General features: G+C 26.8%; 2 protein-coding genes across 2 annotated transcripts; one reads left to right on the plus strand and one right to left on the minus strand.

Moving 5' to 3' along the window:
* Positions 1–19,065: 19,065 nt before the first annotated feature.
* LOC126908294 (regulator of nonsense transcripts 1 homolog) lies at positions 19,066–21,109 on the plus strand. The gene has a single exon (XM_050690209.1). It carries the CDS (start codon positions 19,066–19,068, stop codon positions 21,046–21,048), a length of 1,983 nt encoding a protein of 660 aa, XP_050546166.1. The 3' UTR covers positions 21,049–21,109.
* Positions 21,110–22,221: 1,112 nt separating this feature from the next.
* On the minus strand, positions 22,222–23,870 carry LOC126908295 (protein disulfide-isomerase A6 homolog; the record flags this gene model as incomplete). Its single annotated transcript, XM_050690210.1, has 4 exons — positions 22,222–22,462; positions 22,526–22,684; positions 22,791–22,948; positions 23,655–23,870. Coding segments are annotated over 4 exons (699 nt in total), but the record flags the coding sequence as incomplete, so codon positions are not given.
* Positions 23,871–27,600: the final 3,730 nt, after the last annotated feature.

The following is a 27,600-nucleotide window of genomic DNA, read 5'->3' on the forward strand; positions in this document are numbered from 1 at the left end:
ATATTTGAAGGACGAATAAATGGACACAAAGGTAGAGGTAGATTGAGGAAAGCATATATAGAAGAAATGATAAGACAAGCTGACTGTAGTCGATACATAGACATGAAAAGACTGGCTTTTAACAGAAAAGAATGGAGATCCAGATTTGCAACGACAAGGCAAGGCCTTTAGTAGAGAAGAAGGAAGAAGTTGTTGAGTATGGTTCGATTATTTGGTCTCTTTATTCAGATAGCCATATATCAACACTTACAATTATTTTAAGTCATTTTACAAGAATGTTATCTTTTAAATTTATTATTGATTGAATCTCACATTCTTCATATGATCCAATGAGTTAGTCTTCTTTGCAATATACTCCTAAGTACTAGAAATGTGATAAGTGATTTTACCTTTTTATAAAACGTTTTAATTCAAAATATTATATATACCATTTAAAACTATTGAATAGTATTTATTATTGTCCTGAATTTTCAAAGAAACTTAATTTTTATGTTACTTGTATTAATACTAGATCTTCCAATTTGTTTTATATAGAACTGAATCAGTACGATCAATGATTAGTACAAACATGTTAATAATTAACTAGTCATACGAATCATATCTAATTGTTATAAATATAATGTTGAGTTGTTTGTTTTCCCTAATATTAATATTTTTAATGACTTTTATTAATCAAAATTTAAATATTTTATCCTCGTAAATTATTTGATTTAATTGTATTGTTTTATATATTATGTATTTATCTTAATTTTGTGTAATAAATTATAATATAATGTTTATCATTGACTTGTTCCATAAAATATACAATGTAATAATATACAATAAATATGTAAAACCTGAAAATTTTACATATTTCTTACTTCTACTTGAAAACTTACACTGATCATTAAAGAATTAAAAAATTTTGTTGAATATGATACTAAAAATAGAAGGTGTAGCCGAATCGGTAACGCGCAAGTGCCTGATGCGCACTGTCTCAGGTTCGAGACTTGATTACGGGCGAATCCGTTTGCTGAACGGTCAGTTAAGTAATTGGAGTTGCCATTCCTCTCTCTGGAAATGGACTAACCACTCATACCGGAATATACACGGTTAACAAACTTCCTCTTAGAGGAGGTCGCGATCGCTCTGAATAGGTCGTAAAAAACGAAAAACATATACTAAAAATAGTTCTATTCTATTTCTTTCTTAGAAAATTTTTTCTGAAAAATAATTAATGAACATCATGCAATTTTTATTAATTTGATAAATACGAATTTAAAACCCAACTATCAGTACCCTATCACTTAATCATGGAAAGTAAAAACACTGGTAAACATATGGTTCATACGCTATGGATTAAACACGAGGAATTGAAAGTTAATGCTCAATTCCCGTTAAGTCGAAAAAATATTTGCTACACTTCATCACTATAAAATCAACTTTAAATTTCCCGTAGGTTAAAAATAATCACTTTAACCCATCGATTTTATTTAACATTAAGAAAAATTTTTAATTACCAATAAAGAAAACACAGTCGATTTTATATAATTTTCCTGAAATAATTAATTATAAATTATTTTCATGGCTAGAGTTCGTAGGCACTCGATTCTCAATCAATAATATGAGTATATCTGTTTACTTGTATTCAGGCTCGTTGATCACATTTGCTAACTATTATAGAATAACCGATTTGAAGACACTATCTAACGTATGTTTTTAATTTGTGCGACTAGGTTATTAAGGTAAACATAAATAAGGTGCTTAGGGTGACGCCTACATTTTGTAAGCAAAGGTTTTGGACCAATATTTCAGAAGTTATTTATATTTTTATATGTAAGAAGGAGAAAAAATGATGCCAAGAAATGTTTAGTGATAAAAATTGCAGCACCCGCCTCTCATCTTCAGTCATTACTTTAAATTGTTAATAACTTCTGAAATAGTCATTTTTTTAATTAGATCATTATTTATTAAATGAGCTAGTTAATTATGAGTTATAAGGAGTGAACATAAAAATACGTTATGATTAATGAATTAAGAAAAAATTGTACTTAAAAGTAACCAAAAAAAAAAAAGATTNTCATTATTTATTAAATGAGCTAGTTAATTATGAGTTATAAGGAGTGAACATAAAAATACGTTATGATTAATGAATTAAGAAAAAATTGTACTTAAAAGTAACCAAAAAAAAAAAGATTATTATTTTTATTTTTTGACTAATTAAGTGGTTTATGATTAATAAATCACATTCTATACTTTATCATTAATTTCAAATTTATTCCTATCTATTGCAGCCTTATTATAAACAAATAGCTTGTTATCTAAGCTTTAAATTATTAGTAATTTCATCTGCTGTCTTTCTATGTATTTAACGATTTCTAACCACTTATAAAAGTGGTCTACAATAATTAAATAATCATTACCACAAAACGTCATTATATCAGAATTTAATATTCAATTGGCAGTGTAAATATTTCATATGTCAAGTGATCCTTTAATATTATTGTTTCTAAAATTAAAATAGTTCATAAATTTATTTATGTATTGTCTAATTTTATTATCCATACTATTTCAACTAATTGTTTGATTCGCAATGTAGTTTTTCATTTCCATTATTCCCCTCACGTATTAATTTCAAAGCCGTATTTTTTAAATTTTTGGTTATGATTATACTGTTATCATAATAAACAACACCACTTTTTACGATAATTTCATCTTACGATTTCTAATAATTTCTTATACTTACCTTAATTACTTCATATTTTTTTATTGCTTCACTCATAATCTCAATAAATATCTTTACGATCTATTACATGTAATACTTCCTCAATTTCTTTATCTTCTCTTATATTATTTAAATAATTTCTAGATAATAAGTTAGTTATAAACATTACTTACCCATTATTTAATTAACATTAAGTTCATGAGTTATTAATTTTATATTAATTTTCTGTAATTTAACATATACAACCTTATCAATATATATTTTTTTAATAGTCATCAATAATAGTGTATAATATGTTTATAAATTAGTTTTATGATCATAAAATTTCGTAAATGATAAGCATTTCCTTCTCAATTTGCTCATACTTTTGTTCATTTTTACTTAAGCTTCTTGATGTAAATGCTTCAGGTAAGTTTTTGTGTAATAAACAACAACCTAATCTGATTTGTGAACTATCATACTGCATACTAGGAACAAAATAGTTTGATTTGAGTTTATTAATATTTTTAACTATACCTTTAATACTCTTAGGAACCCTTCTAGGTGAATAAATTTAGGTAGACAATGTTCTTTGACCCTTATAGTAATTTACCCTGAAAACAACTTTATACACTAAATACTTTACTATATATTTATATAATTTCATTATTACTCTAATTATTGCTATTATTTAACTGTACACTATTTACATAATTAATTCTATTTATAAATCTAAATTTGATACAAGAGCTGAAACCCAATATAAGAATACAATTGATATAACCATCATCTACAACAATAAACCTGTTTATAACACATTTATTATTAATTTTACACATTAAATCATAGAACCTACATTTGTAACTTAAAACCATCATAAGCCATCATTTATTTTTATATTCATTTTTAAAATACTTGCATTAAAATTGATTTTTTAAAAATATACTTAGTGGCATGACATTTATATCAAGTTTAATTTGAATTCAAATTAATAATTTTAAAAACTTTAAACTATTAATTTTTTATTAAATCTTTATTTAATCATTATTTCTAATGTATTTAAATAAAGTAATTTATAAACAGGTTCATTGTTATTGCCTACCATATATTTTTCTTATATATTGTTCACTTGTCTATTATTTGTACTTTTCCTTAATCATCAAACTGCAAAATGGTTTAACTTATAGAAAAACGTACAAGTTTTTCTGAAACCAATACATTTGAGTCGACCATGATATTTTCCACACTTTCTGCAATCTGCAATTTAATTAATTTCATTTTTACGACTAGTGTTAAATACTAGTGTTAATAGTGTATACAAAGGTAAATCTTAATAATCCGTCCTACAGTGCTAAATCACTCTGCCCAAGACAACTTAAATTGTCTTCAAGGTCTCTAACTCACTTTTTTTTTATATTGTGATTTGAAATCAGCAAAATAGTAATTACGTGCAAACTATGATTGGCGATAATGCATATGAATTGCTAGAAATTAAAGGTCAAACTTTTTTTCAAGCAGCTTAATATTTATCATTAATGTTCAATGATTCCGGTGCTGTTATTTTTAAAAATTCCGTCAACTATAATGCGTCATGTAATATTTATTATTTATTAGTCTTATTATAATTATAAACTAGAACATAAAGGTATATTAGGTAACGTTTTGTTAAAGTATACACATACTCTGAATACAATTGCAACATTTTATTATTCAGCATTAACAATAATAATAAAATAAATTAAGTTTATGAATTAAAATGTTTCTACTTGTATATTATATTATACAAACATTATCCTTTCAAGACAAAAACTAATCGATTTAATTTTATTATATAAGTATAGAAGTAAAATTTAATTACAATACTCGTTCTGTTTCAAATGGTTTTGAAGACAATAGTGACATCATTTTACTTAAAAATAAAAGCTTATGATGTAATAATTCGAATAATCTTTGATAAATATTATTTGAAAAGTCTAATGATACAATAAGAAATAGCAACGTTGAACTTATTAAATAATATAGTGACAATTGTATACAGTTTTATATAAAATGAAGATTTAAAGAAAAATGGAACTATATAAAGTCAAAAAGCAATAGTGTGAAATAGTAAAGCATGTTTTTTGTTGTGTTAAGAGTTGATATTCTATTTAGTAGGTCAACTGTGATTTGATGACGTTTTAATCTCTGGAAAATAAAGGTTTTGCTAATAAGCACTTTTTAATTATTATTTTTTAAATACTAAATACTTGTTATAAAATTACATATAAAGGAAAATATGATAAAATTTTACACAAGTATACTGAATGCAATATATATATATATACATAAAATAAATCGTATTTTATATGGTGTGTAAAAAGGGAACTGAATTGTTAACTACTCCATTGGAAAATTTTAATATATGATGCTAGTATTAAACATTTGTGGGGGTTCTTATACAGTGTAATTTACTAAAGAAACGCTCAATTTTTTCTTTAAATAATGATTTTTTATACAATTTTGTATAAATTAATTAAATTTGTTTGGTGTAAAAATTGTCAAATATATAAATTATTTAATTAATTAAAAAGTAATATTAAAAAAAGTCAAACTTAAACATAATATCAATCATGATATCGCAACAATTTAAAATATATTTTAGGAAAATGGAACAAAGCTATCATGTATGTATTTAAATTGGAAACAAAAACGAAAACATTATTCTTAAAATAAAAAGTTAAAATGGTTGTTTTTAAAATAATTTATGTGAAATATTTTTATTTAATTTTATGTTAAAATTCGACTATTAATAATGATATTTTGACTATAATTAATTAAATTAATTATTTTGTCCATATAATTTATATAAGAACAAAAGTAAAATTTATAAAGAACAGTTCAGTTTACCTTTTTTAAAAATACTGTAAAACTCAACTTTAAAAGTTCATATCAAAAGTGGACCTTTACGGAATGATTTCAAAATTTGCATAAACAATCATCAAGATGCTATAAATATAATTAAAGAATAATGAAAGAAAAATGGGCCTATTCAAAATCAGCGTCAATAAACCTAACAGAAAAAAAAATTTCATAAACTTACTATGACCCAAATGTTATAGAGTAAACTTACTTTTAACTAGGTAGTTTGGAAAACAAAATTCTATACTATTTTAATGTAGTCATAGTAATTATCTAGATGATGCGAAAATGGGTGAAGAGAGCACTTGAGTAGTCGTTCAAAATTTGTTATTCTTTTTATTACAGAGACGCTCTAAATTTATTTAATGATTATAAAATTGAGCTGTGTAATATTTTGGACTGAATAATAAAGTTAACCCGTATCCTTCGGCCTATGAAGTTGAGTAAAATAGCTATTTCTAAAAAATAAAAGCTGAAATTTTCACTTTAACATTTTTTATGTTAAACTTGCAGATATGGTTGCCCGCCCAACCATATCTCATTTCGCATTAACGTTTGTTTTGCATTCACTGAATTAGTGATTCATTTCCAACGTGATGCGTAATGGTAGTAATTTATATTTTTAGAAAATATGATTGAAAGTAAATCCAATAAAGGGAAGTGGATTTTTCCATAAAATGTGAAATATAATCTTTTGTTTTACACTTTTATGCATTTATAAATAATTACTGCACATATTATACATGTAAAATAAATCGTAATTTCTTTGTTTTTTTGTAAAATACAATGGCTAAGTATAGTATTTATAGTATATGTTACACTCTACATATCACTACATGACGCATTTTGTTTGCCACCGACGGAGTTTACATTGAAAAAGACTTAAAGGGTGTTGCTACAGCTATCCCCCGTCGATTCTTCATTAAAACGTCTCTTGTCACAAAAGACTCAGCCTAATAAAATGTGCACTTTATCATACTACTTGTGTCTTTGTTACATAAATATTATACATATTTTGTTTAATACACGTCAAAGTTTTTTTTATCAGTTTTAAACTATTCATAGTGTTTTTCAGAGTGTGCAAAAATAGGGGGTTTAAAAATTTCATTAGCCCCGCAAATTTATAATTTGTTGATTCATACACTATCCAATATTAATAATTGATCTGTCCCGATCCTAACCAGCTCGGTTCATTTGAAATTACGGTCTGAATTGAAAAGGTCCAAAGTATGAAATCAATTATGGCTAGATCCCACTTTTGAACAGGACTAAATTCGGATTAGATCGAGTTTATTGGGCCTTATGGAATATAGCCATTCTGTGTTAAAATTCTTGTATTTATTGTAAAATTGTTTTCAACCCATCAAAACTTTTAATCAGAAAGTGGCTATAAAGTGATTATTTTGAAAATTTGGAAAAAAAATGATTTTTTTTATTAGTAATAAATAATTAAACAATAATGCTTTATACATAGTCTAAGATGATCATAATCATAAGAAAAAAATGTCAACAAAATGATAATTGTATCAAAAGTTATAAATGTTGTCATTTAGTTCTGAGATGATATAATTATTATTAAGTAAAATTAAAACTATATTAAAAATATTATTAATTTAAAAAACTAAAAAATATTAAAAATATTAAACTCAAAGCCACAAAAAAATTAATGAAAAGTCGCGGATACGTATTTCGGAAACAATGTTACCATTATCAACGCTAAACACATACTTTTTTTTAAATTAATAATATTTTTAATATAGTTTTAATTTTACTTAATTAATTAGCCACAAGTGATCAATTTTTATTATATAATTATTATTAATTAAATATTTTAATATCACCGGATTCAGACAAAAATATTGAAATTTTTTGGTTTTTCCTCTATGTTTTTTTAATTATTCAAATTATTATGTATATTAACTGTATTAAAATTTTATGAATTTATCTATTTGGAAAATAAAACTGTAAAAATAGACCACACAAATTAACATGGATTATCTAAGTATTAGTCAAAAAATACCTTCTTTTTGATTTTAGAAAACATCAGTTGTATTATTTACATACTTGGCTTATGAACGGTGTTGAATCTTTACAGAACAGGTATCTAAATTCAACAACGATTATAACAATTATTTGTTTAGTATTTTTTTTGTTTGATAATTTCCATTTTAAATGTACACTTCTCAGAAATTTTGATGATGACTACATTTACTCAAAAATTTCATATTAAATACACTAAAATTAAAGACTTCATAATTCTAACGTTAAAATTAAAAAAAAATTCTGATATAAATAAGAAATAATTATCATAAGAAACAGCTAGAATGTCCAAAAAATTATTAGTCATATATAACGTAAAATACATTATAAATAAAAATAATAGAGGAGAATAAAAATAATTGAAACACTTTTTTTTTTTTTTGAAGATTAGATATAAAATGAGAACGAAATTAATGTTTATTATATTTTAATTAAATAAATAATTTTTTAATTAAATATGTAAGTATCAAATATTAACATGAATTTTACATAACAGTGTAAGATTTACAATAAATGCGTTTATTGAATAATGTTTTTTTTTCTAATATATGTTTAAATATAAATTTAAAATAAAACTATCAGCTATATATTTTACTTTTGTTTACGTCATTAGCGCATTAAAAAAAACATATGCTATAAAAAATTACATGAAATTTTCTTTTTTTGCTTTTTAGCAAAATTTGGCATATAAAAAGAGCAATAATAACATTACTTATAATTGAATATATTAAAACTCATGAATCTTTAATAGTAATACTCATTGAAATGTATTTAAAAAAACTTGTACTACAAAAAACTTGTGCAGTAAATAAGGCGAAGTTTAAGAGGTATGATAAGTTGTATGATAGGCTAGGAACAAAGGAAGGCGAGAAAGAAATCTATAGACTTGCAAAGATAAGAGAGAATAGGTTTAAAGATTATCATTATATAAGGTGTATAAAAAGTGTTGACATAATAAGGTACTCTCGAGTGATGATGATGTGAAAAAAAGGTGGAAAGAGTAATTTGAAAAATTATTGAATGAAGAGTACCCAAAAGAGTCATTAGAGGATATCTCGTGTAATGAGGGACTGGTAGATTTAATTAGTGAGAATGAGGTATGGGAGGCTGTGGCATCAATGAAAAACAATAAAGTAGTAGGACCAGATGAAGTGCCAGTAGAAAATATTAGACAGTGTTGGCATAAAGTGGTTGAAGGAACTTTTAAATAAAATCTTATTAGAAAAGAAAATACCAAATGAATGGAGGAATAGTATTGTGTAGAGAGTTTTAAGAGGGTTGGATAATTTAAATTCTTGAGTAATACGAGAGATGAAACCAAGGGGTTTGAGGGCTTTACAGAAAATATGTTGGATGTGTTTGTTTGGAGAAAGATTGTGAGTGAGAATAAACCCAAGATCAAGTATTGACTCAGAGGAACGAATTAAAGGAATGTTATTAATAGAATAAGGAAACACAATGTGAGAATTACGTCGGAAGAATGACATGATTGAGAATTTATTAATATTGAGAGAGAGGCCAAGGGATTCACTCCAGTTAGTAAACCGCAATAGATCTTCTTGTAGTAAGTGGCAGTCAAATAAGGAATTGATAAGGAGGAAAAGTTTCATGTCGTCAGTAAATATCAGTAATTTAGAATAACGGAGGACTGATGGAGCGGAATCGATGAAAAGAGCAAACAGAAGAGGAGAAAGAATACACCTTGAAGTACTCCAGAAGATGTATAGAAGGTATCGTAGGTCGAATGGGAAGTTGAAACAAAATATTGACGATCAGATAAATAAGAGTGAACCCAAGACAATAAAGGATTACCAATACCTAGATTATCCAGAGTTTGAATTAGATACTTTATCGAATGCCTTTGAGATGTCCATGTAAATAACATCTACTTGACTTTGCTGACTGAAGGAATCATATATGTAGGATTAGAGAATGAGGTTACAAGTGATTGTTGAACGACCTGGATGAAATCCATGTTGTTCATCACATAAAATATTATTGAGGATAGGATGGATAGAATTAATAACAATAGTTTCAAATAATTTAGATATGTGAGAAAACGTGGTTATTGAACGGTAATTTGTTACTTAAGACGGATCACCGGTTGTAAGTATCGGGTAAATTGAGCCAAGCTTGAGTGAGGAAGGGAAGAACCCGGAATCAAAAGATTTTTTACATAACACGAAAAGTGGCCAGGCAATAACATCCCTTAAGATAAATAAAAAGTGGCATTGTATTCCATCAGGCCCGATAGTTTTATTGTTACGAAGGGAAAACTGGAATTTACTAACATCGTCAACAGTGAACTCTATTTTGGAGGATAAGAAGGAGAAATTGGGGGGAAGGTGTGCTGGTCAAGATAAAGAATTGAGAAAAGGGGTATGTATAGAGGAAAAATAATTAGAAAAAATATTAGCTACTTTTTAGGGGAGGTACTAGAAACATTATTAAACACTACATGCGTGGGTGATGTACGAAATGAGCGGGTTTTGCGTACAAAAGACTAAAAAAAACGAGAGTTATTTAAAAGAGATGGTTCTGTACGGGAAATGTAGTCACGGTAGTAACGTTTAGATATAAGTTTATAGCGAGCGCGCAAAAGAGAGAAATTTTTATAGTCCATAAGTGATAAGGTTAGTTTGTACCTAGCATGAGCTGAGTTTTTTAAATAAAATAGTTTTTTGAGTTCCGGATTGAACCAAGGCGGAAAGGTAGAATGATTAGCAAATTTTATGGGAACAATAGTAAGGATAGAAGAATGTAAGGCGTCTAAGAAAGTGTCCATAGCGTCATCCGTATCAAGAGATTTAAAAGTAAGTTCCCAATTGAAAGAATTGAGGTACTGAATGATACCAGATGATACTCTATCTAATTTAGTTTGATCGAATTATATGAAGCTAAAAAAACAAATTTGGTAGTGACCAATTTTTTACTTTTTCGCCATTTTACAATAACGCATACATAATAATAAGAAGTTCAACACAATATTCTTGTATTTTTAGAATATTTTCAAAAACATTCTCGATAATATTCTTGAAAAAGATTATTATGGTAATTTTATTTAACAATATACTAATATAACAAAGTAAAAATATTTCAAAGAATTAAATACGATAATATTGACTATTTATTAGAAAAACACATTAAATACAAAAATGTTTATTATTTTTTATTCACTAACTGGATGAGTAAAAAATTAATGAAAAGTATTATTTTACTGATTTATACATTAAATATTGCCATGCATAACGAATAAAGCAGTATAAAAATTCAACTTAGAGATTTATAAGGTATTTGATACTTTCCTTCTAATAATTTTTATCAANATTGCCATGCATAACGAATAAAGCAGTATAAAAATTCAACTTAGAGATTTATAAGGTATTTGATACTTTCCTTCTAATAATTTTTATCAAAATATCGAAAATTTGATTTTAATCAGAATTAAACTGATTAGAAAATTGATATTAATAACTATATAGCATTCAATCAGACAATAAATTTAATTTTGATCTCCTGAAAAGTTAGTTACTGCCTTATTTGTTACGCATATCGATTCCAGTGGCGGCTCGTGGGTCTCGGAAGTGGTGAGGCAAACTTTTAATTTAGTAAATTTGAATAAAGAGTATACCTATTTTTAAGATTATAGGTACACGTAGATGATAGCTGTATTAATCGGTAACATGTTAATTCTTTAAAATTTTTATAAATAATAAGATGAAAAATTATAATCGTATAATACTTTTATACATTGACTGATAACTGATGTGATAAACGTAATTCGTTTGTTGTTTTTGTGGGGTAAGCATTGATTAGAAACAATAACGACATATTGACGATTCCATTTAATTTATATGTAAAATGTCGTTTCGCATTTGAAACCACCTGGCAAAAGATGGTGTTCATCGCTGAGGAAAATTTATATCAGCCTCATTTTACCAAGTATTCACGACTCTCCCCCACCAATCAATCTTAATAATCCAGTATAGCAACTGAATCAAAAAAAAGTTTGCCTCTCGGACCTCATCGATTTGCTTCGTAATCAGTCGTGTAACGTGTTGTCATTTTAGACCTTTGGTTTCGGCACTAACTATCGTGTTATATCTCGCTGTGTTTGTGCATCGTCAGTCAGGCGCAACATTATGTTATCTATTTTCGTCCTATTATCTTTTATGGTTCAAGATTACAAATTGCGTTAATTATAAAAATAAATTATAATATTTTGAAAGATATTTGATATTGATAGAGGCTCAAATTAATTAATTATTACAAGGTAAATTGCAGGTGAGATTGTGCCTCACTTGCCTCACCCGGCGAGCCGCCACTGATCGATTCATATAAACAATCAAAAATATAAAGTATTATCTAATTTGGTAATACTCTTCAAATTTCTTTTTAGTTTTCTCGACATTATGAATTTTGTACTTAATGGTATTCTAAATAAATTGACTTAATTATTCTACTTGAAATTTTCTTGTGTAGTTATTAATCATCTTCATCACATTGTGGAGATGGAGTATTTGGAAAGTCCTTATAATTTATCACTCCCAAACAATTAAAATCGTTGTCATAAATAAAACCTAATTGTTTATTATTATTAACAATATGACCTAGATTTTTGTCAAAAAAACTAAAAATGTAGTTAACTTTGGTTTTTAATGATATATTGTTTAATTCATTGGCAACTTTTATTGTTTTTACCGCTTGTATATCATTTTCGTTTATATTCGGTATCATATGGTTATCCAAAAAAATTTTTATCTTATTGTATGCGCTATTTAGATTTTGTACAATATTTTCAAGTATTTCTGCATTTATATTTTCAGATATTATAAGGACATCATTGATGACTGCGTTAACTGTATTCATTAACTGAGTATTATTATTATTAGTCAACCATCGAGTAAAATGGAATAAAGAATTTTTCATTTTAATAAGTTCTACTTTAAAAAAACACAATTTATTTCTTAAAGGTATTTCGCAAACTTCAGGATCTTCTAGTTTACATAATTGACATAATTCCTTTGCGTAATATAAATAAGACATTAATTCTATTCCATAGTAACAGCTTAATAAAAAATGATATTGTATTACCTTTTCTTGAAAATTATTTTCAGTAACATATTTATTAGCCAATGGTGGAAACAATGTTTGACAATTCATATTTATTATTTTATTATTTATTATGTCAGAAACTGTAAACTGTGGATACATACCTAACAATTCTTTAATTTCATCAATACCTAATTTCCAATAAGGATGTGTAAGCATGTTATTTACTTCGTTGACATATTCATTTCCTTTTGATGATTGAAAAATAATAATACTCAGTACAAAATAAATCAAATATTTTTGCAACATAATGAATAAAAAAACCTTTTACAAAAGTAAGTTATAAGATAATGACTAGTTTTTAAGCTCAACTTTGAACATTTAATTTGAATTATTCGATTATTCTAAGAAGTTTACACAGCTGTGACAAGAAATTGACACGTAATCCAATACGGGTACGGCACACGAGTGACGCTATAATGCACTACCGCAGATATATATATATGTATAACAGTATTAAATATTTAATACGGTGTATGTAATGTTAAGCCGCACGAATTAATTATTAATTAATTGATATAAGTTTATGCCAACGACAATTATTTATATATATCTTTATTGCGAATCGTAAGGCCACGCAGATTAATTGCGATCGCAATTACCACTAATAAAAAAGAATAAAGAAATAAAATGACAACAGAAACCGGAACCAATAATATCGACCAGTTAAGGTATAAGTCGGTAACGGAACAGAACGCAATATCCGTAATCCATATTCGGCGGCGGTCTTATCTCGGTATCAAGGGCGGGGAGACAACCGATGACAACCGATTGTCATATTAATAGCTGGACGGCTGATAACGAGAGAGATACGGGTGAGCACCAGCATAGCACAAAGGGCGGTGCCGTGTCAAAATTCAAAATATAAAAAATCAAGCATCGAATAAAATTTAAATTTTCGAAAAAAATGAGATTTAAAAAAAAATATGCTGTTCAATTTTATTTTTTTAAATTGAATTAAGCTACCAAAAAAATAAAATAAAATGTTTTTTAACGAAAGACCATGTCAATTGAATATTAAATGCAAAACAGTTGTAGACTTATAAACCAATATATAGGATTTTATAAAAAAATTTCTTATTAAAAAAAAAAAAATTACAAAAGTATACAAACATAACAGTGGGTATGCCCTGTTAAGAGACCTAAAAAGTAAACAAAAAAAATCACCGTAAGTATTTATGGTACAATGTACTCTAAAAAAAAAACAGTATGGTGAAAATGTTTTTACTAACACATAAGCCTGATGACAGATTGTACGATTATGGTTGATTATTAAATATAATTTTCTAACACAATAGGCATCATCCAGAAGATTTTTTCAAATGGCAGATATTGCAGCGGAGGATCTTCGATGTTTATTCTGTGTTACTTCTGTTTTTGTATATTGTCTTCCTAGTACATCACAACTACATTACCAACAGTCTATGTTGTGAAGTGACACACTCGCTTCGTATAATTTTACAATCTTTTACTCGCTTTACGCTCTCTCTCTTCCACATAAAATAATCAATCTGTAATATATTAGTCTCACTTTTATAATTTTTAATTTTCTTCCCTCATTCTAAAATAAGTATTAACCACAGCGAGATTATACGATTCTGCGAAATCCAGGATTCTTTCTCCAGTCTCATTCTTCCCACTAAAACCATATCCTCTTTGTACTCTTTCATATCCTCTCCTCTCATTATCTACATGTCCATTTATATCTCCACCTATCACCGCATCCTCATTGCTAGGTACTCTTTGCATGACCTCTTCAATCTCTCAGCAAAACACTTTATTATCAATTTCATCACATCCTTCTTGTAGTGCATAGGCATTTATTACATTCAACACTTTTTCCATGAAAATTAATTTTAAGGCTATAATTCTGTCACTTTTCTTAGCTACTTCTACAACTTAACTTTTCATCTCCTCATTTATTATTATCCCTACACCATTATTTGTACTAGACTTATCTAAATATATTATTTTGTAACCCTCACATATTACCCTTGATTTCTCTTCCTTCCATTTAGTTTCCTGCACACAACAAATGTTAACTTTTCTCCTCTTCAATAATATTACTAATTCTCTACTTCTACCAGTTAATGTTCCAACATTCCAAGTACCTATTCTTACTTTCTATCTATCTTTCCCCTTATACGCGTCCAACCTAAAGTTAAGTTGTGACGTTCCTATACTGTTGACACTACAAGCGTTGGGTAGACTTATACAAATGACTAGTGAAAAAGCTACCGCACAAGTGGTCCGGCTGGTATCAAACACTTTATTACTTAGGCCTTCTCCGTTTTTAACTACTTTATTTTCTCTCACCTGTTATCCCCGCGTATAATCGTTATGGGAAATCCGCCTATAGTTTTATTCAGGACTCCTAATTTTTTTTGACAAAATTTTTTCGCCGGTTTTCGACCTGACGCATCCTCATTAGTCGCCTCTTACGACTGGCAGAAGGGCCGTGGAAATATTCTTATCTACATCTACAGGTACATAAAATATAATAATACTTACTATTAACATAGGGTCGGGGCCGTAGCAATCGTTTAATTTTATATTTATCAGTTCAGTAAACAATTACGAAAATCTATATCAATATCTTGCGTCCGGTACAAATATCAATAGTTCAGTATGATATATTTATTGTTTACTCATTTAATTGATAACAGAATATTTGTTAATTGACCCATGTAACCATGATAATACAATGTTTTTGAAATTTGAATTGATGTATAAAAAATTCAAGCATTATTTTTGTAAGGCAATTGGGTCTGTTTTTAAAGTAAGGGTTTTGAATTCAAGTCAATGAAAACTTATGAAAGTCAGGATAATGTAATGGAAACTAAAAACTAAATTTTTTCCAAAAATAATAATAATTTTGAAAATATATTTTTTTGACTTTGTTTAGTAGTATTTTACTTGTTTTTTTTTTATTTTAATTGTAAAATGAAGAGTGAATGTGTCAAACGTTCTATTTGCCAAAAACATATTTGTTCAGAAAACACAAAAAACAATGGTAACATGGGCACGTCTCACACAACGATCACCATCTATGAATGCAATTTTGTACAAGTAAAAAATTTAATTGACATTTGAAACACATACAAGATTGTGGCCTTTGGCACATAGAACATAAATCAGAAATAAAACAATTTTTCACTTTTTTGGCACATAGAACGTTTGACACATTCACTCTTCAAATATATATTTAACTAGCTTATAAAATAGTAAATGATCTAATTAAGAAAATGATTGCTTATAACAACTTTTGGATTTATTGGATATACATCGTTCAAATGTGCTGCCAAAGAATTGTGTATGCTAATTACTTATACTATCATTGTACTACACTAAGTTGTTGTCGGTCTTCTCTCTATGTCAACATTATCACCGTCATCTTAGCGCATTTTAGCTATAAGCTCTATGGCGCTTGCAAGTCCATAGTTTTGTATTTGTTTGCTGCAAAAAATGAAATATCACTATTACGATTGTCGCACCCTCGTGCGCTCTCAGTAAATCACGTTTGAGTGTTTTTGTTTTCACAATACCATTCACGACATACAGTACACGCAGGTCAGCTAATTGCATTCGACTTCTATTGATCCATTCAATATTCAACATTATCATAAGCCGATACAATTAGTCGATAAATATAATGCCTGTTCATCTTAATTTTAAGGTTTATTCACATTTGTAATTTATTATTTGTTTATATAAGCGCCATTGTGGCATTAGTATTAAGTGTACCCCTATCCACATTGGTGTATAAATAAGATGGTTTATGATTCATGTATAATATATTTATCTGTTTTGAAATTTTATTCTACATTCATTAATACAAGCCAACCATCACCTTTTCCTTTTTCTCAACATAGACTGACTTAAGACAAAATAAAACAACAATTTTAATATTTAGACTACAGGTCAAGTGCAGGAATAGCTATTTTTATCATTAGACATTTCTCGGTCGTAATCATCCTACTGCACTTTTCCGCATACTTCACCACTAGTCTAAATTTTAAAATTTTAATAATCTCAAAAGTAGTAGACCTACCCAATTTTATAAATTATACTGTTTTCTATTTTATAAGCTAATAAAATATGTAAGTACTATTTAAAAAAATAAAGTAGTACCTTTATAAAGGATAAGGAACGGAACTGTAAAATATTTAGTCACTTATAAAACACAAGATAAATACTATACAATAAAATAAAAAAAAACGGTAGCACAGTGGGGTCGAGGCACAGTGTAGACAAGGTATAGATAGAACAAGAATAGATGATATATGACAGTGATTAAAATCACTATCATAAGAAATGCTTCGATGCAAATCTGTAGATAGTGTTTCATTTAGAGAAATTCGTGGATTATTCCAAAAGCAACATCAACTCTTATTTCTTTGATTATATCCTAATCAGTAGTTCTTTGATTTTAAAATATAATATATGAATAAATACTAATTATAATTATTAAATTTAGTATGAAATTGATATTCAATAATTTAATATTGTAATTTAAACGGAGAAATTATAAAAATAATAAAGAAGTTGTATTTTGCTTTATTTTTACGTGTATAAAAATTTAAAGGGCTTGATACAATAAATTTCAATAAAAACTGTTTGTTACTATAAATAAATGCACTGAACTACAAGGAACTTTCATCAGTAACAAAAATATACCATTCTAAATCAACTTTTCGCGATGTATTCAAATCTGCAATTAGACTTTTTCTATCACTTCTAAGTTTTAATATTATTAAAAATTAGTATTTACATATAAAAAATTCGCATCGAAGCAAAAAAGTTTGGCTATTTAAGCTAACTCAAATTTAAAAATAACTTTTTCGACTTTAAAAAAGTAAAAAAAAATTAATAAATTAAATTTCTTATGTCTTATGACCTTTATTTTATTTAAATTTGTTAAATATAATAAAATAAATATTAAAATTATTTTACATTAACTTTACAACTGTATTTTTGTTATTACTAACATTTATCAAAAAATATTACAAAATTTATGACATTTTATAAATTATACAACTTGGTTTGTGTACATTTTTTATTAATTTTAATTGGCTTACTCTATAGCAAAAACTGAAAAATTTATATTCTTGTTAAAATTTAAAATTAACTCCATTTAATTAACATAATAAATATTTGACAGAGTTAATAGCATACTTTCATCAAATTTGGATGGAATTTTGCGAAAATTCATTTGATTTAATTTATTTTATACCACTTTGAATTTTAATGATTCAGTTTATTTAGCAGATAGTACTAATAATATAACTTTTCAAGTATTAATTGATATGTTGTTTGACATGAATTAATTTCATTACACCTACTAAAAATGAAAATATGTAATTTTTAAAAGATTCTTTATAAAGAAAACCCTTGTGGTTTTAAAATAGATGTACAATCTACTTTCACTTTTGAAATTCAATTATTTTAATATTGAATAAAAACTTACTAAAGGTTTAAATATAGTAGGCTTATTATCTACGAAAACATTCTAAAACATAATGTTTTCGAGTTGAATGCAAAAACATGACAAAGCAATTAAACAACATGAAATTCACTTTTAGTAAAAAAAACGATATTTTTTAAGATTTATTAAAAGTTAAAATTTTTTTTTATTTTAATAATATTGCTAATTCGTTAACTTTCTAAAGCAAAACTTAGTGTAAAAAAACTATATAAGTAAAATATTTGAAAAATTCCCTTAAATTAATTAGAATTCATATTACCATGAAGAAAAATAAACAAATATTTTTTGCTAGGTGTTTATTATACTAAAATTAGATTTAATGAATTGAATATTTTCTAATTTGAAAAGCTTGTTTTATTCAAAGTTTAGATTAGTACTGCATAATTTAAAGCCTCGATCAAACTGCATGTTTGTTGTAAAATAAATAATTAATAAATCAAAAAATTTTTTTTTACTTAGTTGTTATTTTAGAACACTTTTTTGGCTTCTTAAAAAAGTGATGTTGGCCAAAAAGAATACTTTTTTATTTTTTTGCTGGCCACTATATGACAAAATTTTTCATATAAAAGGAGTGGAACACTTTCAGAATGTAACCTTTTTTAGATTAAATATACGTAAACGTAAATATAAATCATAAACGTGAAAATTTTTCGTTATTCTAACTTCATACTAAGTGCTTAAATTTTTTTAAATTAAATACATCAAGAACATCGCTTGCTACCAGTATGCAGTCAAAGGACATGTGGAAAATTTACCATCTCGTATTTTGGTGTGGCATTTATTTTATTATAGAAAATGACTTTNGTGTGGAATTTATTTCATTACAGAAAATGACTTCATCAGGACAATGGCAATGTATTGTGCTGTTGTCATAACACTGTTGAAACTTATTGATCACCGTACACTTTTTGAGAAAACGGAAACAAAAGTCATAAAAATTAATGAACTAAACGCTGAAGATGATAAACTACCACTGCCATGTTCTCCGCATTCAACTGTCCCTCCAACAAATATTCCCTGTGTATTTTCTTCGTCAAAACAATATGGGCATTTTTTTCAGCCATTAATAAGTGCTGAATGCTCGTACAATTTAAAACTGGGCGAAAAACATTCGTTTGAATGCAAAATCGTTAGCTCTCAAAACTACAATAAAAAATCAAAAGTACGTTTTCATATGAATAGTAAAAATAATGTATTTGTAGTTGACGAAGAATTATGGATTTCAAGTCCAAAAATGACCAACGCCATAAAAGGAATTGTTACGAACTTCGACCAGTTCATGAGCGTTGTTGATGTAGAAGTAAATTTTTCAATCGACTTGCCAATTGGGACACCGGCAACTTTAAAAAAGTCATTTGATAAAACCCCTTACACTCGGATGGAAGCGGCACTTGCTACTTTTTCTTACAAGTACGAATCTGTTTCACCTGAAGTAAGATCAATGTTGCTCGGACGTCAACAACAACATTCACCCGAACGTGATGAAAATCTGACAGATAACAGCCTATTAGCTCCCAATTTACCTGGTTTGAATGAGTCACAGCTGTCTGCTGTGAGCCATGCCCTACGCACGCCAGTTTCTCTAATCCAAGGGCCTCCCGGTACTGGAAAAACGGTTACTTGTGCCAATATTGTATACAATCTGTCCAAGTCCGGAACCGTATTAGTTTGTGCACCGTCGAACAACGCTGTTGATAACTTGGCAAATGCCGTGGCTAAAACAGGCATCGATGTCGTGAGACTTGTGAAAAAAACGAAAGAGACGGTTAAAAGTGATCTTTCAAATATATATCTTAGTGAACAAATTAAAAAGCTTGCTGGTCATTCGGAATTTAAAACTCTTCAAGGGCAGATTGATCAAGGTGTCGAGTTGAGCCCAAAAGAGAGAAGGGACTACAATTATCTGAGAAGAAAGGCGGAAATCGACTGTCTAGCGAATTGTCGAGTGGTGTGCACGACTTGCTCCGGCGCCGGCGACAACCGTTTAGAAAAAATCAATTTTTCTTCGGTGGTCGTGGATGAATGCGCTCAAGGCTTAGAACCGGAATGCATCATTCCAATCACCCACGGAGCCAAAAAAGTGGTGTTAATAGGTGACCACTGTCAGTTGGGGCCGGTTGTTACGTGTCCGGACACTAGAAACGGAGGTCTGCATCGTTCTCTGTTCGAGAGATTGGTAGCTGCTGGCCTACAACCATTTCGTTTAACTGTACAGTACAGAATGCACCCCGAGATCAGCGAGTACGCTTCACAAACTATGTACGAGAGTACGATTAGGAACGGCGTAACTTGTAGCGACCGAACTGGGTCGATTGATTTCACGTGGCCTAACCCAAATGTGCCGATGGTATTTTACTCTTCCGATGCCAACGAACGAAAATCGCGATCGGGCACGTCTTTCTTGAACTATGGAGAGGCGAAAGTTGTTGAACAACTAGTAGCCAAACTCCTTAGCAAAGGAGCTACTCCAAATCAAATTGGTGTTATAACTCCATATGAAGGACAGCGATCACTTTTGAAACAAATTCTAAACAAGAACAAAGGGGTGGAAGTCAGTAGTGTGGACGCTTTTCAAGGCCGTGAAAAGGAGTACATTATTATATCGTGTGTCCGCTCGAACGAGAGAAACGTCGTAGGTTTCCTGAACTGTGTCCGTCGGCTAAATGTGGCACTTACGCGTGCAAAGTTTGGTCTTTTTTTAGTTGGTAACGCTAACTTTTTGGTTAAAAACCCTACGTGGAAAAGTTTACTACGGTATTATGACGACAGAAATTTGATTGTGGAAGGGACAGTTGATGATATGCGTACAGCACATATTAAGTTTGATTAATTATATATATCATAGCATTTACTTATGAGTAATTTTATTTTATTAATTTTTCTTTAATTGTTTGATACTCTAATTTAAAAAAAAAATTATTATTATTAATTAGTTATTTTTGATACATCAATTATTTATTATACATACTGTTCTATTTTTAAAATTAAAAACATGTTTTATTTAAAAAAATTAACTTTTTTTATTCACCTCTACTTTAAAGTAATTGATTAATTCGATAATTCATTAAGTATCATATAACTTAGAGGGAGGTGTTGTCTAATTGATATGCGGCACTATCTGATGGGCGTAATTTTAGGTTTGAGACTTGGTTACGAGTAGCTCCGTTTGCTAAGTAAGACAAGTATTAAACCACATATTCTAAATTATCCATGGTTAAGTAACCTACTCTTCATGTGACTTATTGAGCTATAAAATTGTGAAAAAAATGATTTAATTAAAAAAACTTTGTAAGAATCAAATTAAAGTGTACTTCATATTAATCAATATCAATTTAAAAAAATTGGAAGCTTAAATAAAAATATGCACTGTTTAAAAATTTATTGTTTTATTTTAATTTTACACCGAGTTAAATGATATCCATTCAATGAATAATTAAAATAAAATTCTAAGTGTTATTATTATTATTTTATTATTGGGATTAATTAATGGATATAGTTGGCACATTACTTTGAGAATTTATTTTAGATATATAAAATTAACATTCAACTTTAAATATTACACCAACTATAAAATAATTTAATATAAGTAAAGAGAAATTAGAAAAAGTTTAAATAGGTATAATACCCAAAACATATTTTTAATTGTTTTAGGCAAAACTATTAGTTTAAAAATATTTAAAATCTTTAAATTTAGTTTAGTTTAAATGTTTTTATATCATTGTTATAACATATGGAAGAGACTTAAAATAAATAACAGGTTATTTTAATAAAATAAAAATTATACTAATTTTTTTTTTTCATTTAATACAAAAAAAATTTAATATTCTAATACTTAATTAATTTCAACTATGGAAGTATAATTAAATTTGATTTTCATATTACAAAATTCTACTTAACATTAAATTATAATGGAAAAGTGGGATTATTGTTAAAATGATTTTTGTTAAAATAGGATTGATTTGAAAATAGCTGTTTTAGACTAATGAAAAGTCATAGGACCGAGTGGTTAGATATTAATATTTATATAGAACTTGTTCAGTCTTAAAAAAATAAATAAATAGAGTTAGTATAACAGTTTTTATAATTCTTCTTTAGAAGGACCATCTAATTCAACATCTGATAAATCAATATCTTCGACTTGAGGTAATTCACCATCTTTTCCATCCCAAGGTTCAATTGTATTAATTTTAGGCAATTCAGCACCTCTGACTGGAGCTGTTCGTCCACGTCCATATGATAAATCCCTAGTTTTTTTTTTAAACAAATTATCAAAACTGAATAATTTTTAATAAAAAAAATATATAAACCTCAAAAATTCATTAATGCCATCTTTTGAAAAAGATCCCCTTAAAATAGTGTACTTCATTTTTTTAACATTTAAAACTGCTAATGCAGGATAACCAAATCCACCAATTTCTAATGATGATTCCAATTCAGACTGATTTCCTGCTTCAGACCATAACCATCTAAAAAAATAAGAACTTGTAATCACAAAAGAATAAGGACAGTAAATGTTTTTAAGTAAGATTAAAAAGTAATAATTTTCTAATATAATTAAGTGATGTAATTTACCCCCAAAGCTTTTGTTTAAATTTATCTCCCAATGAGCGTAACATTTTGATGTATTCATTACGACAACTGGACTGACAATCTAAGATATGAGGCAATACAGCAATTACACATAAAGCATGTTCTGAACATCCAGACTTGAAGGTATCTTCATTTATAACCTAGTACAATATGATTGATTAAAGGTAAATTATTTATTTCAATATAAAAATGTAGATTAAATTTCAGAAAGTACTATATAAAACAAAAATCTTATACAATTTTCAAGATTCAAAAAAAAATAAGTTTGGTAAAATAAGAAAAATTTGTTTTACTTTTTCTAAATATATAGATTTTACCTTCAATAAAAAATATGCTTAACCAACTCATTTAAAGTAAAATTTTTTTAATCTGGAAACAATTTGAAACTTAACAATACATCAAATAATTATATGTAAAATATAATTAAAATTTTTATGTCTCAGATTTAAAAAAAAAATCAAAGAAAGAAAATTATCTTATTTTCTCATTGATTGTATGAAAAATAATTGTCTTACTAAAAAAATTGTTTGTTCTCATACATTGATTATATTAAAAAACAGTTATATTTATTTATTCTATGTTTTATATAAAGAGAAATAGATGAAATTATTTTCATCAAATTTCATTATTCTGAATCAATTATTTTTTTTTTGTAAAAAAAAAACATAAATTTACCTGCATAAAAACATAAATTATACAAAATTTAATACCTCAAAAACTTCAGGAGGTGGTACATTTTCTTGATGTTTCTGCAATGCCCAGCTAATAATATCATAGGATGTTCGACCATCTGTGTATTCTTCAGCNGTACCTGCATAAAAACATAAACTATACAAAATTTAATACCTCAAAAACTTCAGGAGGTGGTACATTTTCTTGATGTTTCTGCAATGCCCAGCTAATAATATCATCGGATGTTCGACCACCTGTGTATTCTTCAGCTCCACTAGAACTAGATGTGCCTGATGGGAAGAATTTTATTGTTGGATAACCTCTAATTTGATACTCTTGAGCTTTTGATGAATGTACAGTAGCATCTAATGTACACAGATTAACCTTAAGAATAGTAATAATTTATTATTTTAATTTTAATATAATTTATAATAAATAAAATATATGTTTATATATTTTATCGATATATATTTTTTAATAAATAATTAGCAAAAAATTATAATTATGAATGACATTAACATCATAGTTATAAAATTGCTATTAATAGATAGATAATTTTGTGAAGAATTCAAAAATACACAATATAAGTATATTGTATGTTACATGTAAATAATCAGAAAAAGAACAATTTAAAAAAATATATATATAAAACAGATAAATTTGTAAAAATTTACCAAAAAAATTTTGGAATTTATTTAAATATTATATTATTTTATATGCCAAATATTTTTCAAACTCTTAAAAAAATGTACTAAAAAAAGTTGCATAAAAAATTAAATTGCAATTTTTTTCAATTTTGTTAGCTTTAAATCAATTTTTTTTAAAATTCAGTTATTTGTCATGTAAAAAATACAATAAAACTTTTATTTTTTCTCAAAGTTATCTACCTATTGGTAGCAATTTCATAATTATAAGAATAAACTCAAAAATAGTTAAGTAGAAAGTTAATATTCTTTTTCTGAAAAATGATTATCAACTAAAGTTTAGAGGTCAATAAAAAAATTTTATTTGACAGATAAACCTTACATTTTGTACAAATACTTTTTAATAAACTATAGTAGGAGAGTTAAAGAAAAAAAAATCATTTTTCATTTTTTAATAATGATTTAATTCTTAATTACTAATTAATAATTATCTCAAAAACATTGAGTGATCTTTATAAAAACTTGAGCCAAATTCAGAATTAGCATCAAAATTCAATATAAAATTTATCAAAATATTAAATTACATAACTCACAACACTATACTCAAAGCTAAAAAATTGGCTATTTAAGCTAACTCAAATTTAAAAATTACTTTTTCGACTTTAAAAAAGTAAAAAAAATTTAATAAGTTTGCAAGCGGGCTTTTTATATTTTGGCCTGTAACAACNAAGTTAAATTTCTTATGTCTTATGACCTTTATTCTATGTCAATTAAATTATATAATATTCATGAAAGTCAATATATTCTCCTAATAAGATATTTTAAAATTAAATTAAATTAAAACCTAGAATTTTAATAGAAAAATAGCATATTTTTGAATACGGTAGCCATTTGCGCATAGAAGATAGGTCGTCGGGACTAATTTTTTTTTTCATTTTATAGTACATAAAATAAGCTTTAATTTGATATATGTTTAAGGACGTAGTATTTCTGGAACATTTTCAAAAATTAAGTTGAAAAAGTTAGTTTTTGTAAAAAAGTTGCTATTTTAAATCCCCCTTGTGAGCAGAATAAGTGTTGATTTTCAAAAAAAAATGATATCAAACGAAAGGAAATTACCTAAGGTTTCAATATAAAAAAATATTATTTTGATTTGTTAATATTTGACAAAGTTTTAGCAGTTTTAAGTACAAAAAACATCCTTATAGAAGGTGATTTTTATCGCAAATATTACATTTTTTTTTAAATTTTGACAGCAATTTGCACATAGTAGATAAAGTGTCGGGACAAATTTTTTTTATTTATTTTATAGTACATAAAATAAGCTTTAATTTTATATATGTTTAAAGAACGCAGTATTTCCCGAACACTTTCAAAAGTTAAGTTGAAAAAGTTCTATTTTTTATAAAATTTTTCAAGTTTTGAACGCCCCCTATATATGGGGAAATTGTCCAATTTTAATAAAAAGTATGTCAAATGAAAGATGTACTTATAATGTATTTAAAAAAAAAAATTGTGCTGATAATTACATTTTTTGAAAAGTTATAGCACTTTTAAATTGAAAATCGAAAATCGAAAATTTTAACACAAAAATAGTGTTTTTTTAACTACGGCAGCCGTTTAAATGTAGAAAAAAAAGTGTCGGGACAAATTTTTTTTTTTCATTTTATAGTACATAAAATAAGCTTTAATTTGATATATGTTTAAAGGACGCAGTATTTCCGGAACATTTTCAAAAATTAAGTTGAAAAAGTTAGTTTTTGTAAAAAAGTTGCTATTTTAAATCCCCCTTGTGAGCAGAATAAGTGTTAGATTTTCAAAAAAAAATGATATCAAATGAAAGAAAATTACCTAAGGTTTCAATATAAAGAAATATTATTTTGATTAGTTAATATTTGAAAAAGTTATGGCAGTTTTAAGTACAAAAAACATCGTTATAAAAGGTGATTTTTATCGCAAATATTACATTTTTTTTATAATTTCGACAGCCATTTGCACATAGAAGATAAGGTGTCGGGACAAATTTTTTTTTTTCATTTTATAGTACATAAAATAAGCTTTAATTTGATATATGTTTAAAGGACGCAGTATTTCCGGAACATTTTCAAAAATTAAGTTGAAAAAGTTAGTTTTTGTAAAAAAGTTGCTATTTTAAATCCCCCCTGTGAGCAGAATAAGTGTTAGATTTTCAAAAAAAAATGATATCAAACGAAAGGAAATTACCTAAGGTTTCAATATAAAAAAATATTATTTTGATTTGTTAATATTTGACAAAGTTTTGGCAGTTTTAAGTACAAAAAACATCCTTATAGAAGGTGATTTTTATCGCAAATATTACATTTTTTTTTAAATTTTGACAGCAATTTGCACATAGTAGATAAAGTGTCGGGACAAATTTTTTTTATTTATTTTATAGTACATAAAATAAGCTTTAATTTTATATATGTTTAAAGAACGCAGTATTTCCCGAACACTTTCAAAAGTTAAGTTGAAAAAGTTCTATTTTTTATAAAATTTTTTAAGTTTTGAACGCCCCCTATATAAGGGGAAATTGTCCAATTTTAATAAAAAGTATGTCAAATGAAAGATGTACTTATAATGTATTTAGAAAAAAAAAATTTGTGCTGATATATACATTTTTCAAAAAGTTATAGCATTTTTAAGTTGAAAATTTAAAATCGAAAATCGAAAATTTTAACACAAAAATAGTGTTTTTTTAACTACGGCAGCCGTTTAAATGTAGAAAAAAAAGTGTCGGGACAAATTTTTTTTTTTCATTTTGTAGTACATAAAATAAGCTTTAATTTGATATATGTTTAAAGGACGCAGTATTTCCGGAACATTTTCAAAAATTAAGTTGAAAAAGTTATTTTTTGTAAAAAAGTTACTATTTTAAATCCTCCCAGTGAGCAGAATAAGTGTTAGATTTTCAAAAAAAATTATATCAAATGAAAGGGAAATATCTAAGGTTTCAATACAAAAAAATATTATTTTTATTTGTTCATTTTTGAAAAAGTTATGGCAGTTTTAAGTACAAAAAACATCCCGATAAAATGTAATTTTTATCGCAAACATTACATTTTTTTTTAAATTTTCGACAGCCATTTGCACATAGAAGATAAGATGTCGGGACAAATTTTTTTTTTTCATTTGATAGTATATAACATAACCTTTGATTTGATATATGTTTAAAGGACGCAGTATTTCCGGAACATTTTCAAAAGTTCAGTTGAAAAAGATCTATGTTTTTTACAATATTTTAAGTTTTGAACGCCCCCTATATATGGGGAAATTGTCCAATTTTAATAAAAAGTATGTCAAATGAAAGATGTACTTATAATGTATTTAAAAAAAAAAATTGTGCTGATAATTACATTTTTTGAAAAGTTATAGCACTTTTAAATTGAAAATCGAAAATCGAAAATTTTAACACAAAATTAGCGTTTTTTGAACTACGGCAGCCGTTTACATGCAGA

This window comes from Daktulosphaira vitifoliae, unplaced genomic scaffold (assembly GCF_025091365.1).
Source record: "Daktulosphaira vitifoliae isolate Bord-2020 unplaced genomic scaffold, ASM2509136v1 Scaffold_5, whole genome shotgun sequence".
NCBI classification, from domain to species: Eukaryota; Metazoa; Arthropoda; class Insecta; order Hemiptera; family Phylloxeridae; genus Daktulosphaira; species Daktulosphaira vitifoliae.

What these genes read in the sequence shown, in the direction of transcription:
- LOC126908294 (XM_050690209.1), top strand. Translation starts at nt 19,066, where the DNA reads ATGGCAATGTATTGTGCTGTTGTCATAACACTGTTGAAACTTATTGAT.